The sequence below is a fragment of the Budorcas taxicolor genome, chromosome 12, assembly GCF_023091745.1.
Source record: "Budorcas taxicolor isolate Tak-1 chromosome 12, Takin1.1, whole genome shotgun sequence".
NCBI classification, from domain to species: domain Eukaryota; kingdom Metazoa; phylum Chordata; class Mammalia; order Artiodactyla; family Bovidae; genus Budorcas; species Budorcas taxicolor.
This window is the reverse complement of record NC_068921.1, coordinates 11,704,497-11,718,971: the sequence shown is the minus strand read 5'-3', so window position 1 is coordinate 11,718,971 and position 14,475 is coordinate 11,704,497. Positions and strand designations below refer to the sequence as shown.

Genomic DNA, 14,475 nt, shown 5'->3' with positions numbered 1-14,475 from the left:
TATACATTTACAGTCTCAACTAGCCATTAGGCATTTTCTCAGGCAAGGAAAGCTGAAAAGTACAGCTATTAACGTTCAGAATCCTGTAAACTTTCGAATCCTCATTTATAAAAAAAAAATCAGGAATCCCTGCTCTAGTGGCTCCACATGTAAGGAAATTTTTGTTTATCTTCAGCTCTTAATCAGAACTGTAGAGAACTTCCCTTTTAAGCTTGCCTGGAACTGGGAAAACCGAAGCTGCAGCTTCGGCCTAGGGGGTTGGGGGCGGAGCGCCTGTCAGACATAAACTACAACTCCCAGGACTCCCCGGCCGGCGCTCCCGGGAGTCGTTCATTCAACGCGCGAGCCCGCGTTGCCCGCACACCTCCACTGTCCCGCCCCTGGCAAGCCACGCTTTGGGTTCTGACTCCAGATGAGCAAGCCCACGGCCGTCTCGGGGGAAGTTTTCTTGCTGTATCGTTTTCTCTGCTGTTTCCTCTGTTAGCTTATGTTGCGCACACTCAAGAACTCCTCTTCCGCAGAGGAGTGGAGACGCCCGAGGAGGCGGGGTCGGGCTCTAACCCAGACTGGGTGAACCCGGAGGTGAAAGGGATCCGGTGACCGATGGGCTGAAATGTAGTGGATCAAAGGAGGTTCCGACTTCAGTAAGGAAAACTAGTGTCCTTAATTTTTTTTACTACTCACAGTTCATGCCTCTTTTCTGATCGTAAAAGTCTTATTTTCTTTCTCTAGCTTTTTTCCCCCCTGGTGCCTCCCTATGGGATCATTCCTGATACCGAGTAACTCAGCGTAACTTACACGTGGTACTCTCGTGCGGGCTTAGTGTCGCTACTGATTTGCCGAGGCTGAGAGTTCCTAGAATTTCAGATTAATCTTGTTAACTGTTTGTGTGTATGGGACGAGGGGGTGAGGGGTGAAGAGAAGACTTGCAATTCTCAAGTATAGATAACCCTAGAGGGTGAAGGTCTTAGGGTTTACTTAACATTGAAGTTCATGACCTAGAGAGGTATTTTTACTTGTTCAGCCGCTTAATGGTGTCCGACTCTTCACCAGGCTTCCCCGCCCTTCACTGTCTTTGGGAGTTTGCCCAGACTCCTGCCCATTGAGTCGATGATGCCATCCAGCCATTTCATCCTCTGTCCTCTCCCTTCTACTAACTGTTCCTAAAAAGGAAGTCTAGCTAGAAGTGTTTCAACAAAAATCTTTTTGCCGTTTTTTCTCTGTCCTCTTTCAAATGGACACACCTGTGATGGAGACTAGATGTTGCTACCCATCAGGGTTCTTGGCCTCCTTAATCACTAGAAAGTGTTCAGGGGCTAGTCAGGAAATTGAAACAAGGCTTTATTGAGGCCCCTGCTACAGCAGGGGTGAGCCAGAACAAGTTTGCTTGCTTGCTCACTTGCTGGGGGTGGGGAGACAGAGGCGAGCTTGTTCGTGTCCGGGGTCGGAAGGAGGGGTAGCTTAAGTGGTTTGTCCCTCCCTTTGAGGGGTCATGCTCGGGACCATGCTTTTACGCCCAGCTCTTCAGGCTCTTGGGAGGTGGCAGGTGGGCTTTTTGGTCTCTTTGTAGCTAGGCGTCTAGAATTTGCCCCAACTGCGCATGCCCGCAGTTGGGTCCCTTATAGTTCCTTTGTGTTTTGTCGCTCCTGGAGATGTTTGTCCAGGTGCAGGCACGGTAGCCCTGCACCAGCGGGTCCCAGGCCCCAGCCCCCAGCCTGTCTCAACGTGAAGACGAGTAGTAACTCCTGCTGGAGGACTAGCGTTTGTGGCTACTGGACACTGGTGCCCTCTTTAGAATGTGATTAAGTTACATTTTGTTAGCAGAACCCTGCAAATTTTGAGTATTTTAGAGACCATTCTATTTCTTAGGAAATAATGATATGCAAGTTAGCCGACCTGCAATGATCAACTGAACTAATATATTACTATACCTAGCATAGTAGGAACACTGGAGATAATAAAGGTTGATTCTGATAAGTTTTGACCCTTACTTCAAATTCGAACCTCAGGATTCTAGGGGCAAAGTATTTTTCTCAGAACACTTTATCTTCTCCCTTTCTTATTCAATAATCACAATTGTGTACATTTGTTAGCTCTTTTGGTTATCTCTGTTAGAGGGAAGAACAGATAGTTATTGGACACAGCCAAATTCACCTAACTTGTAATTTTTTAAGTAATTTTTCCTTGACTGCAAAAATACTATGTGCTGTATGTATAGGAAATTCAGAAAACACTAAAAAGTAAGGGAAAAAGAAAAAGTATCCATAATCTCACAACGAGAGACCATAGTGTTAACATTTGGTGTTTATTTTTATCTAGTTTTCGTTTTTCAAAATAAAAATCTTCCTCACTTATGAGGGCTTATGTCCCCATAAATCCATGTATTCCATATACTGTAGAAATTTTGAAAACCTAACTGATAATATATTGTTTTTGAATCCGCTTTTTTCATTTGGTGTAATTAGCTTCATTGTCTTTTTTTAAGCCAAATTTCTACATTTTTACTGTTAATGTGTAAAGTTTTTATCTTTTGAATCTCAGCTAAAAGGGAAGCATCTCTGAAGAGAGATTGCATAGTTGGGAATGAAAAACACTGAGCTCTGAACAGGCAACTTGCATTCGCCTCAACTCTGCCTGAAACGGGTAGAATGAATAATCATGATTAAGTTACTTGGCTTGGGCATCTGGGTACCTAAAATTAAAGTATTAGACAAGGAAATAGTATTTCCGTCAAATTTAGAAATCTGGTAATATGTGAGACACCTAAGCTTGCATGGTTATTTTGTACTTATGCTTATTCACACACTCAATTTTAGATTCTGGATGTAAGAAATAGGTGATACAACTTATTCTGTTGATATATTTATTCATTATACTCTTACGCATTTGCCTTAGTTAATTATATATGATGAGTGGGTGGAAAACAGTGCTATCTTCATTTATTTTGTTTGATTCAGAGATTTGAAGAATCGTTTTCCTTTGTGGGTTATTGAATTTGGGGACTGTGTTTGGATCTGGCTGAGGCAGTGAACTGAGCTAGATTGCTTGAGGTTCCTCCCAGTTTTTCTATCTGTGGAGTTGATATTTTTCAACTTGCGCTTATTTTGTTTCAGATGCGGAGATGAATCGTCACCTATTTGCTTGGCTTTTTAGACATCTGTCTCTTAACGGTCACCTCCAGTGTCACGTCCGTCGCCATTCTCATCAGCTTACACAGATCCCTCTTGACACAAGGCTGTGGGTCTTTAGGCGAAACAGGAATCACATTCTCCATCGTCTGTCAAATAAGAATTGCTCCAGGAGATACTGTCATCAAGATACCAGCATGCTCTGGAAACATAAAGCACTACAAAAATACATGGAGGACCTGAATAAGGAGTACCAAACACTTGATCATCGTTTGCATCACGTCTCTGCCAATGAAGGGGACCGGAGGTCCTTGACGCGACGGCATGCCGAGCTGGCCCCGCTTGCGGTCATTTACAAAGAAATTCAGGAGGCTGAACAAGCCATTGAAGAATTAGAATCCATGTGTAAAAGTAGGTAAAAGATGTGTGTGTGTACAAGCACAGGATTGATTCTTTAAGTTAAAGCTGTATTGAACTCGAGCTCTTAAAAAACCAACAAGTAATAAGCCCTACAATTGGAAAGGACAGGACTCTGTACTGTAGTCTGGTGTCTGACAGCTTCTGAAGAGTAACTCCTGCATGAGACTGAGGTCCTCACAGTACTCGCCAAGATGCTGTGAAGGTCTGGGAGACTGGATACTGACCTTTTCAGAAGCTTTAATTTATTGAATAGATCTTTGTTGAGCACTGTCCTAGATGCTACATACCATGGACAAAAAAATACAATATTTACCCCATCAGAGGGCTCATGTATTGTTTCATCACCTTCAGAGGAAACCCTGCACCCTTCAGCCATTTCATCCCAATCCCGCCATCCCTACCAGCCTTACTTTCTGTCTCTACCCAGTTACTTATTTCAGGCATTTTATGTAAATGGAATCATCCAATATGTTAGCTTCTTTCATAAGCTAAGATTGGCCTCTTTCACTTAGGATATGTTTAAGGTTCAGTTTCATTGTAGCATGTTTCTGAGCTTGATTTCTTTTTATTGGTGAATTTTGTCCCATTGTATAGATATCTCGCATTTTATTTATCCATTCATCAGTTGTTGGTTATTGAGTTGTTTCCACTTTTTGGTTATTATGAACAATTCTGTTACGAATACTTGTGTACAGGTTTTTGTGTGGACATACATTGCTGTATGGTAACTCCATGTTTAATCTTTTGAGGAGCTGCCTGACAGGTGGCTGTACCATTTTACATTCCATCACCCATGTATCAGAGTTCTGGTTTCTCCACATCCTCTCCAACCTTTGTGATCCACCTTTGTAATTCTAGCCATCCTAGTGTGTGAAATGGTATCTTACTGAGATTTTGGCTTTCATTTCTCTGATGAATGTACCTATTGTATGTCACCTTTGGATAAATGACTGTTTAAATCCTTTGCCCATTTTTAAATTGAGTTGTCTTTTTTATTATTGAGTTGTAAGAGTTCTTTATGTTACAGATACAAGTTCCTTACCAGATAGATTATTTGCAAAATTTTTCTTCCATTTTGTGGGTTGTCCCTTGAAGCACCACCATTTTTAATTTTGATGAGGTTTATCTTTTTTTTTTCCCCTGTTGTTTGTGTTTTGGTACCATATCTAAGAAACCCACAGTCACAAAGATTCAGATCTGTGTTTTATTCCAAGAGTTTTATATTTTTAGCCCTTATATTTAAGTCATTGATCTATTTGAGTTAATTTTATATACATAATGTGAGAGGTGTTAATTTTCAATTTTAGTATCTCTTAATATTATTGTCTTAACATTTTTCTTTTATAAACAGTTTCCAAAATATATAGAAGTTGAGAAACAAGTATAATGGCTTAACCTGGGATTCAACACTTACTTTGCTATTAACTTTTAGTTTAGTTTATAAGCTTTATTCTGTGTATCATCGTGTTTCATTAAGTCTTAGAGATGTTAAGCAGTATTGCAGCCAGTCACAGTTACACCTGTAAAGTCCTGGATGTCCAAACCCTTACCTTTTTCTGCCTTCTATTAGTGGTCCTGTGAGTTTCTTACCTCTTTTTTTTTTCATATGCGTATGTTTTTAATTTTTTTCTGTATTTATTTTATTGTTGGCTGCACTGGGTGTTTCTTGCTGTGTGCAGTCTTTCTCTGGTTCCGGGACCACTCTCTAGTTGCGGTGAGTGGGCTTCTCATTGCAGTGGCTTCTCTTTTTGTGGAGCACAAGCCCTAGGGCTTGCAGGCTGCAGTAGTTGTGCACAAGCTTAGTTGCCCCGCAGCGTGTGGGATCTTCCCAGACCAGGGATTAACCCGTGCCCCCTGCATGGCAAGGCGGATTCTTAACCACTGGACCACCAGGGAAGCCCTTCTCACCTCTTTTAATGAGTATTATTTTTTTACTCTTTTGCATAATTCCTCTCAAATTTGTAATTATTTGGGAAAGTTGCCTGCACATATTATGCATGTTAGTCACTCAGTCGTGTCCGACTCCTTGCAACCCCATGGACTGTAGCCCACCAGGCTCCTCTGTCCATGGCATTTTCCAGGCAAGAATACTGGAGTGGGTTGCCATTCCCCTCTCCAGGGAATCTTCCCAACTCAGGAATTGAACCCTATTGCACATAATAGGAGCTTACTAAATGTCTTCCAAATTAAACTGACATAAACTCTGTCAGCCATGTTTGTATCTTGCAATATTAGTAGATTCAATTAGTAGATTGCTTCTAAAGTTTCTACTACAATTCTGCTATTTTATAATAGTGATAATAGCTACATTTACTAAGTCTTATTATGAGCCAGGCACTAAGCTAAGTATTCTGCAAATATTAATCTCATTTGAATGCTCACAATGACCTTATGAGGTAGGAATTTTTATTAATATTCCCACTTTATAGATGAAACCAAAAGGTTAAAATGCCAAAGGTCACTTAGCTGATCCAGAGAGGAGCAAGGATTTGAACCCAATCAATGAGATTCCACAGCTGCTACTCTTATTCACTGCCCAAGGATTCGAAGTCCAATGTAGAGTCTACGTCTGTAATATATCTTGTGTGAGTCTTCTCCTGTTCTTTCCACTACTTTATATCTTCGTTATAGCTCATCAAAGACACTTACAATAAATTCCCAACTTGTAGTCTCATCTCCAAGCTTTTCCAGCCTAGTGAGTGATTGCTCAGTCCTGTCCAACTCTTAGTGACCCCATGGACTATGCAGTCCATGGAATTCTCCAGGCCAGAATACTGGAGTAGGTAGCCTTTTGCTTCTCCCGGGGATCTTCCCAACCCAGGGATCAAACCCAGGTCTCCCACATTGAAGGCAGATTCTTTACCAGCTGAGCCACAAGGGAAGCCCAAGGATACTGGAGTTGGGTAGCCTTATCCCTTCTCCAGCGGATCTGCCTGACCCAGGAATCAAACCAGGGTCTTCTGCATTGCAGGCGGATTCTTTTCCAACTGAGCTATGAGAGGTTCCCAGCTTAAGTACAACCTTAACTATACTACTTTCCTGCTGTGAATTTTCAGTAAATCCCATTGCCCGTAAATATAGATTGTTTGGCTTGACATTTAAAAGTCCCCGCAGAGTGACCCCCACCTCTCTGTGTAGCCTTAATTCCCTTTGCATGTTCTATCTTCCAACCAAAATAGACCAATTTGCCATTTCCTGAATATACTCAGACCATCCCATGTCTTTGCTCGTATTCTTAACCCACCAATTTCATCTTCTTGAAATTCAGTCCACTTACAAAGTAATGGCTTGAATATCATACTTTGGCTTCACTCCGCTCTGTAAAGCAAGTATGATTACCTTTCTCTGTTTTGTATTCTAATCTCTTATGTATCTGTCTTAACTTCAGTGCCTTTCCCTGAGCCTCAAGTACAGGGCCTGTGACTTATTTCCTGCAGCACCCGTCACAGGGTATAATAGACTCTTGAATCTGTTGACATTGAATTGAATCTGGTGAAATTGAATTAGGTTGGATTTTACAGTTCAGTAATGAATCAGGTGTTTCTGGTATACCTTTGACCCCGCCGACACATTGAGTCATGGCAGCTGGCTACCGTCTGAGGCTTACGTGCACACGGCGAGGCCAGCTGTGATAATGCAATTCTGCAACAGGCCATTTATAATTAGAAATTGAGGTCAGGGGCTTCCCTGGCGGTCCAGGGGTTGAGACTTCACCTTCCAGTGCAGGCAGTGTGGGTTTGCTCCCTGGTCAGGGAGCTAAGATCACACACACAAAAGGAAGAGATTCAGTTCAGATGGTACCTTATTTAGGAATCTTCCTTAAGGGTCAAAGTCTGGGTTAGACCACCCTGTAGGCCTCAGTGGCACTACTTTTACTACCTATTGTAACCAGGTGAATGTGTCCATCTTTGCCAGCAGACTGAGCCCCTTGAGGCCTGAACCATGTCTTATTCATCCTTGGGTCCCCAGCAACTAGAGCCAGTGTTAAATGTTGAAAGACGGAAAGAGGCATAGAATTCCACCAGACCCTGATGACTTCCATGACTAGAGAAGGATTTTAAAGAGCCTTCTCTCTTTTATGAGTCTTCATTTCTAATTTTTTTAATTATTAAGAATCAAAAACGTCTACCTCATTTAGCACACATCACCACTGACAAATGGAGTCTCTAGGCATCTAATGCAATGGGGTCAAAGGTTACAGGATTCACCCTGTTTGGCCACTGTCTCACTGACAGCTTGTTTTGTGAGAGTTCCAGGATTTAATTTTCGGCTTTGAAATGTGAAAAGAACCACTCTTTCCATAAAGCAGAGGTTGCCAAGATGTGTGGGTTCTTGACCCATGTGGTGTTTTTAAAAAATGTTTACTAAGGATGAGCATTTTTAAGAACGTTCAAAATTTTAAGAGTTCTTATTTTTTACTTAAAAAAGTGGAGGTTCTAGCCATGTTAGATTACTCAGTGTGCTAACCAATTATTGCCACCTTTAGACAAGTAATCACCCCAGTTTACTCTAAAACTTAGCTTATTTGGGTCGTGAAGATGTCATCACCGATTTTTATATTTACTTATAGACATTCATATCACCAGCTCTTTGGAGCAAGATTTTACTTGTTTTCACACAAGTTTTTTGGACATACTTAGCATATACTTTGGAGAAGGAAATGGCAACCTACTCCAGTACTCTTGCTTGGAAACTCCCATAGATGGAGGAGCCTGGTAGGCTGCAGTCCATGGGGTCGCTAAGGGTCAGACACGACTGAGCGACTTCACTTTCACTTTTCACTTTCCTGCATTGGAGAAGGAAATGACAACCCACTCCAGTGTTCTTGCCTGGAGAATCCCAGGAACGGCGGAGCCTGGTGGGCTGCCGTCTATGGGGTCGCACAGAGTCAGACACGACTGAAGCGACGCAGCAGCAGCAGCAAATACTTCATTGATATTCTCTAACTATTGTTGTAATAGTTCTTTTTTATAATCCCTTGCCTTCACAAGATAAAATTTAGCAGATTGAGATTAGGTAGCTATTTAAGAGTTTCTTGGTGAGTATTTAAACATTTTTGCTATTAGATAAAACCTAGTAGATAGAGACTAGATAGCTATTTAAGAGTTTCATGTGAGTATTATTTACACATTTTTACTATTATTTGATGGTTTGCAGGTCTAAATAAACAAGATGAAAAACAGCTACAAGAACTTGCATTGGAAGAGAGGCAAACCATTGCTCAGAAAATCAACATGTTATACAGTGAGGTATGTTTGAAGAGGTAAACTAAACCTAATACTGTGAATATAAAGGGATACAGTTGTTGCTAGATTATGTTTTGGTGCTTAAAGTACTTTCTGAACACCAGTTTTATTAAGTCTTCTCTTAGGATGATTGATAATGTTGGGTTTAGTGCTGTGATTTACGACAGAATGAGATTGAGGTGAAGAGATTGTGATGGCAAAGAAAAGAACAAGCCCCCTACCTCCAGACAAAAGTATTCCAAAGCTGAATCTACTTCAACAAGGGGAGGAGGCCAGGGTTTTCAAGTCTTAGGAAAAGGGAGCAGTTCATGCTGCTTAGGTTAAATATGGAACGAGTCCAAGACTGTAGAGACAATGGGTTAATGTAAGTCTTTGGCCCTTTCTAGCTCAGTGGATGGCTTGTCCAAAAGAAAAGGGAGACCCAGCCCTGCACCTTATATTCCCGTTTGCCATGTCTGCCGTCCCCCTACCTTCAGGCTTCCCTACTCTAGGAAGCCAGTAGATGGGCTTTTGTTTTTAATTGAAGTATAGTTGATTTACAATGTTGTGTTAGTTTCAGGTGTACAGTAGTTATTCTGTTACGTACACACACACACACACACACACACACACACACACACATACATACACATATCTTCTTTCTCAGCTTCTTTTTCATTATGGGTTATTACAAAATTTTCAGTATAATTCCCTGTTTCATACAGTAGGTCCTTGTTGTTTATTTTATATATAGCAATATATATGTATATATGTTCATCCTAAACTCATAATTTATCCCTCCCCCTTTTCCCTTTGATGACCCTAAGTTTGTTTTCTATGTCTGTGCATCTATTTCTGTTTTTGTAAATAAGTTTATTTGTATCCTTTTTTTTTTTTTAGGATTCCACAGATAAGCAACAGTATATGATATATGTTTTTCTCTGTCTGGCTTACTTCACTTAGTATGATAATAATCTCTGGAGGGGCTTTTTGAAGGGTTGAGGAGGATGTGGTGGAGGTATCAATATTTTTTATCCCTGATGTAAACAGCTAGTCCAAGACAGAAGTCAGACGTCTGATTCCTAGTCTAATATTCTCTCCATCAGGCCATATCATTTCTAGCAGAGATGGACTATTTCAAAAACTGTCAGTAGGAAGAGTCATGGTACATGGGTAATTTCAGTTTGATTTGAAAGACCTTTTAGTAATAATAAAAAGAAAACTGCTTCCTAAGAGGGAAATAGGTTACTTTCTTTATTAGAATGTCCCTCTTTTTCTTATTACACTGAGAAAATATTTGAGCCTTATCTTGGGAGTCCTCAATCTACTCTTTAAACAGCAACTCTGCTGAGAAGACAGGGCATGGCCTGGCACTGGCATTTATTGCTGGAGAGAACATGTAATCATATATAAAAAGTCCTCATTTTCTCCAAATGAAGACTTTGAAAGCTTTCTTTCATTAGATGAAAGAAGCTACTGTTCAGGACTACTAGAAGCATAATCTGAAGAAAACTGAATGGAACACTGGACTTTGATCTGAACTTCTGCATTTTAGAAAATTGAGATAATCTGATAGCATTGTAGAAACTATCCCAACAAGTAACTTCATTGTTTAACATAAACTGATTGCTTATCTTAGGCCTAATTGGTGTACTTATTAAAGACAGACCTCTTTTGGGATGATCTGTGATTTTATTGGTTACTGATTTTATTAATATTTGGGAATCTCTTGTCTAAGTTCAAGTAATAACAGCATACCATGGAAACTATACACACTAATACTGATTTTTTCCCCCTTTTCAGCTTTTCCAGAGTCTACTGCCAAAGGAGAAATATGACAAAAATGATGTTATTTTAGAAGTGACATCTGGAAGAACGACTGGAGGTTAATAAAATAATTTTATTGTAAATGATCTTAAAAAAATACTTGAACATTACCTTGATCTGACACACTATAACTTTAAAAGTTTGTTAAATGTGTTTCCCTTTGGAAGTAGTTACTTCTTAACTCCTAAGGGGCCTTGTATCAATACTTAAGGAGGACTTCCCTAAAATTTCCTGGGATTTCTTCTCCTAGAAAAAGCAGAATTTTATGTTTTATTGAAATATAGTTGATTTATAGTGTTGTCTTAGTTTCTAGCATACAGTGATTCAGTTACACCTATATATATATTCTTTTTCATATTTTTTAAATTTGGTTTATTATAGGATATTGAATATATTCAATTCTAGTGTGCTATACGGTAGAACGTTGTTGTTGATCCATTATGTATACAGTATTATATATCTGCTAATTCCAGACTCCTCATTTATCCCTCCTCATCCCCTATCCTGGAGAAGGCAATGGCAACCCACTCCAGTACTCTTGCCTGGAGAATCCCATGGACGGAGGAGCCTGGTAGGCTGCAGTCCATGGGGTCATGAAGAGTCGGACATGACTGAGCGACTTCACTTTCACTTTTTCACTTCCATGCATTGGAGAAGGCACTGGCACCCCACTCCAGTACTCTTGCCTGGAGAATCCCATGGACGGAGGAGCCTGGTAGGCTGCAGTCCATGGGGTCGTGAAGAGTCGGACATGACTGAGCGACTTCACTTTCACTTTTTCACTTCCATGCATTGGAGAAGGCACTGGCACCCCACTCTAGTACTCTTGCCTGGAGAGTCCCATGGGCTGCCGTCTATGCAGCTGCACAGAGTGGGACACGACTGAAGCAACGCGGCAGCAGCAGCAGCAGCATCCCCTATCCCCTTTGGTAAACATAAATCTGATGTCTGTATCTATACGTCTGTTTCTCTTTCCTAAATAAGTTCATTTGAGTCATAGTTTTGATTCCACATAGAAGTGATAGCACTTGAAATTTGTCTTTCTTCCTTTTCTGACTCACTTCATTTTGTGAGATAATCTCTAGGTCCGTCCATATTGCTGCGCAGACGGCGTTACTTTGTTCTTTTCTAAGGCTGAGTAGTGTTCCACTGCACGTGGATGCCAGGCCTTCTTTACCCATTCATCTGTCAGTGGACATTTAGGTTGTTTCCATGTTTTGGCTAATAATGCTGCAGTGAACACTGAGGTGCATGTGTCTTTTTGTATTAAGAGTTTCCCCAGATATATGCCCAGGAATAGGATTGCTGAGTCATATGGCAATCTATTTTCAGTTTTTTAAGTAACCTCCATACTGTTTTCCATAGTGACTCTACCAGTTTACATTCCCACCAGCAATGCTGGAGGATTCCTTTCTCTCCACACATTCTTCAGCATTTGTTATTCGTAGGCTTTTTAATGGTGGCCATTCTGACCACTGTGAATCAATACCTCCTTTGTAGTTTTGATTTGCATTTCTCTAATAATTAGTGATGTTGAACATCTTCTTATGTGCCTTTTGTTCATCTGTATGTCTTTCTTTGGAAAATGTATACTGACTGAATATTTTTAAATTTTCTTTTAGGTGATATCTGCCAACAATTTACCCGAGAAATATTTGATATGTACCAAAATTATTCAAGCTACAAACACTGGAGATTTGAACTTCTGAATTATACACCAGCTGATTATGGTAGGTGTGTTTGAGGATTTTGTCCATAGATGATGCTGAAAATTATTTTTTCTCTGCTTTTGATTAGAACCATGTTGTCTTGTTTTTTAAAACATGTGGTCTATATCTACTAAATATTGTGACATGGACTTATCAATTACAGTGGCTTACCAGAGTAGAATTCTCGCTATAGAAGAAGAGAATGGGAGAGAGAGAAGCGTCCTCTTAGGAAGGAATATGTGAATTAGAAAAACTTTTCCTGTGGAGGGTTGATAAATGCCTTGCCTGGGAAATCATTGTTCTGTTATTCAAAGCCAAGATGTATTAAACTTTTTACTCTAAAGTACTTATAATGTGTTAGATGTTTATGGGAATGCAGAAAAAGTTAGTCATTTATCTTGAGTTTCAAGTTGCTCCCACTCAAGCTGGACTGATAAAAACTTAGACAACATAAACAATAAGAAACTAGTGAAGTCTTTAAAGTTTTAAATACTCAGGTATTTAAATTAGAACAGCTGATAATTCTTTTTTGTTCCATTCTTTTAATTCATCTGGAAGTTTTTTAATCTGCTTGGTTACACAAAAATACACCATGGTAGACAGAGGGCCCATGAGTAATAACCCACAAATGATCAAAGTGGGGAAAGAAGATTCACATAAGTGACACAATCCAGGGAAATGAAAACCAGTGGCAAGCATAGGAAGTGTGTGCTTGGTACAGATTTGAAGTACAGCCAGTGGTCAGGAAAGGGAAAGACCAGGCGAGCAGAGGGAAGGAGTAATCCGAGCAACGGCACGATGGTGGGGAATATCTCGCTGTGTGTGTAGAAGTGGGGAAGCCAGTTAATCGGGATATTTGTGATGAGAAGTGAGAGGAAATAGGTTTGAAAGAGTAGATCTGCCATAGACAAGAAAGCTGAAGAAGCCTTGATTATTAGGGAGCTATTAAACACTTGATTAATAAGAATATCATTTGATAAATATATATTGTAAGAAGATTAGTTTTCCTTTTTATTGAAGTAAGTTGGCTTATAATATTTTTTCAATTTTTGGTATATATCACAGTGATTCATACACACACAAACATACACATATAATTCTCTGTGCTACACCATAGGTCCTTGGTCTTCTGTTTTATGTACATGAAGTGAAAGTTACTCAGATGTGTCCAACTCTTTGCAACCTCATGGACTATACAGACCATGGAATTCTCCAGGCCAGAATACTGGGGTGGGTAGCCTTTCCCTTCTCCAGGGGGTCTTCCCAACCCAGGGGTCAAACCCCGGTTTCCCACATGGCAGGCAGATTCTTTACCAGCTAAGCCCAAGAGAAGCCCATTTTATGTATAGTAATGGCAACCCACTCCAGTACTCTGGCCTGGAAAATATCATGGACAGAGGAGCCTGGTGGGCTGCAGTCCATGGTGTCACTAAGAGTCAGGCACGACTGAGCGACTTCACTTTCACTTTTCACTTTCCTGCATTGGAGAAGGAAATGGCAACCCACTCCAGTGTTCTTGCCTGGAGAATCCCAGGGACAGAGGAGCCTAGTGGGCTGCCGTCTTGTGGTCGCACAGAGTCAGATACGACTGACACGACTTAGCAGCAGCAGCAGTGCATATATGTTAATCCAAATCTTCTAAATCTCTGCCCCTCTTTCCCCTTTGGTAAGCAAAAATTAGTTTTAAGATTATTTTGACAGCAGTGTGAAAGATGGATTGAAGAGGCTAGATTTAAGGCAGATGGCTGAGAGGTTATTAGAGTAACCAGGTGTGACTAAGAGTTAGAATTGGGAGTAGACATATGAGAGACCTTCAGTGGAAGAATGGGCAAAATCTGGTAACTGATGAGAGAAGCTATTGCTTGCCAACTGTGTCTGGCATGCAGTGTGGGTCATTTGATCCTTAAAACCCTGTGAGATGGGTATTGTTAATCCTATTTCACAGATGAAAATCTAGTAAGTAGCTAATCCAAGATCACACAATAAGTAATGGCAGTCCTGGGGTTAGATTTAAGTCCACACTATATCCCATTAGTTTATTCTGACACAAAGGAAATGAGCCACAGGGACCTAATCTTTCTAGCTGAGACGATTGCAGTATTCATTCATGCCAAATGAAATAGAAATTGGAAGGCAGACTCCACTTGGGAAGATCAGTGAAAGTGG

The 14,475-nt window shown here is 40.5% G+C and overlaps 1 protein-coding gene across 1 annotated transcript in view; it reads left to right on the top strand.

Annotated features, from left to right (window-relative positions):
* The first annotated feature begins 510 nt into the window (after positions 1 to 510).
* The window catches only part of MTRF1 (mitochondrial translation release factor 1), a 41,726-nt gene continuing 27,761 nt past the window's right edge, over positions 511 to 14,475 (top strand). Inside the window, exons 1-5 of the mRNA XM_052650224.1 lie at positions 511 to 644; positions 3,114 to 3,539; positions 8,706 to 8,797; positions 10,577 to 10,658; positions 12,223 to 12,330. Of these exons, the coding sequence (XP_052506184.1) occupies positions 3,122 to 3,539; positions 8,706 to 8,797; positions 10,577 to 10,658; positions 12,223 to 12,330 (700 nt within the window). The 5' untranslated portion in view covers positions 511 to 644; positions 3,114 to 3,121. The remainder of the gene's footprint in view (positions 645 to 3,113; positions 3,540 to 8,705; positions 8,798 to 10,576; positions 10,659 to 12,222; positions 12,331 to 14,475) is intronic.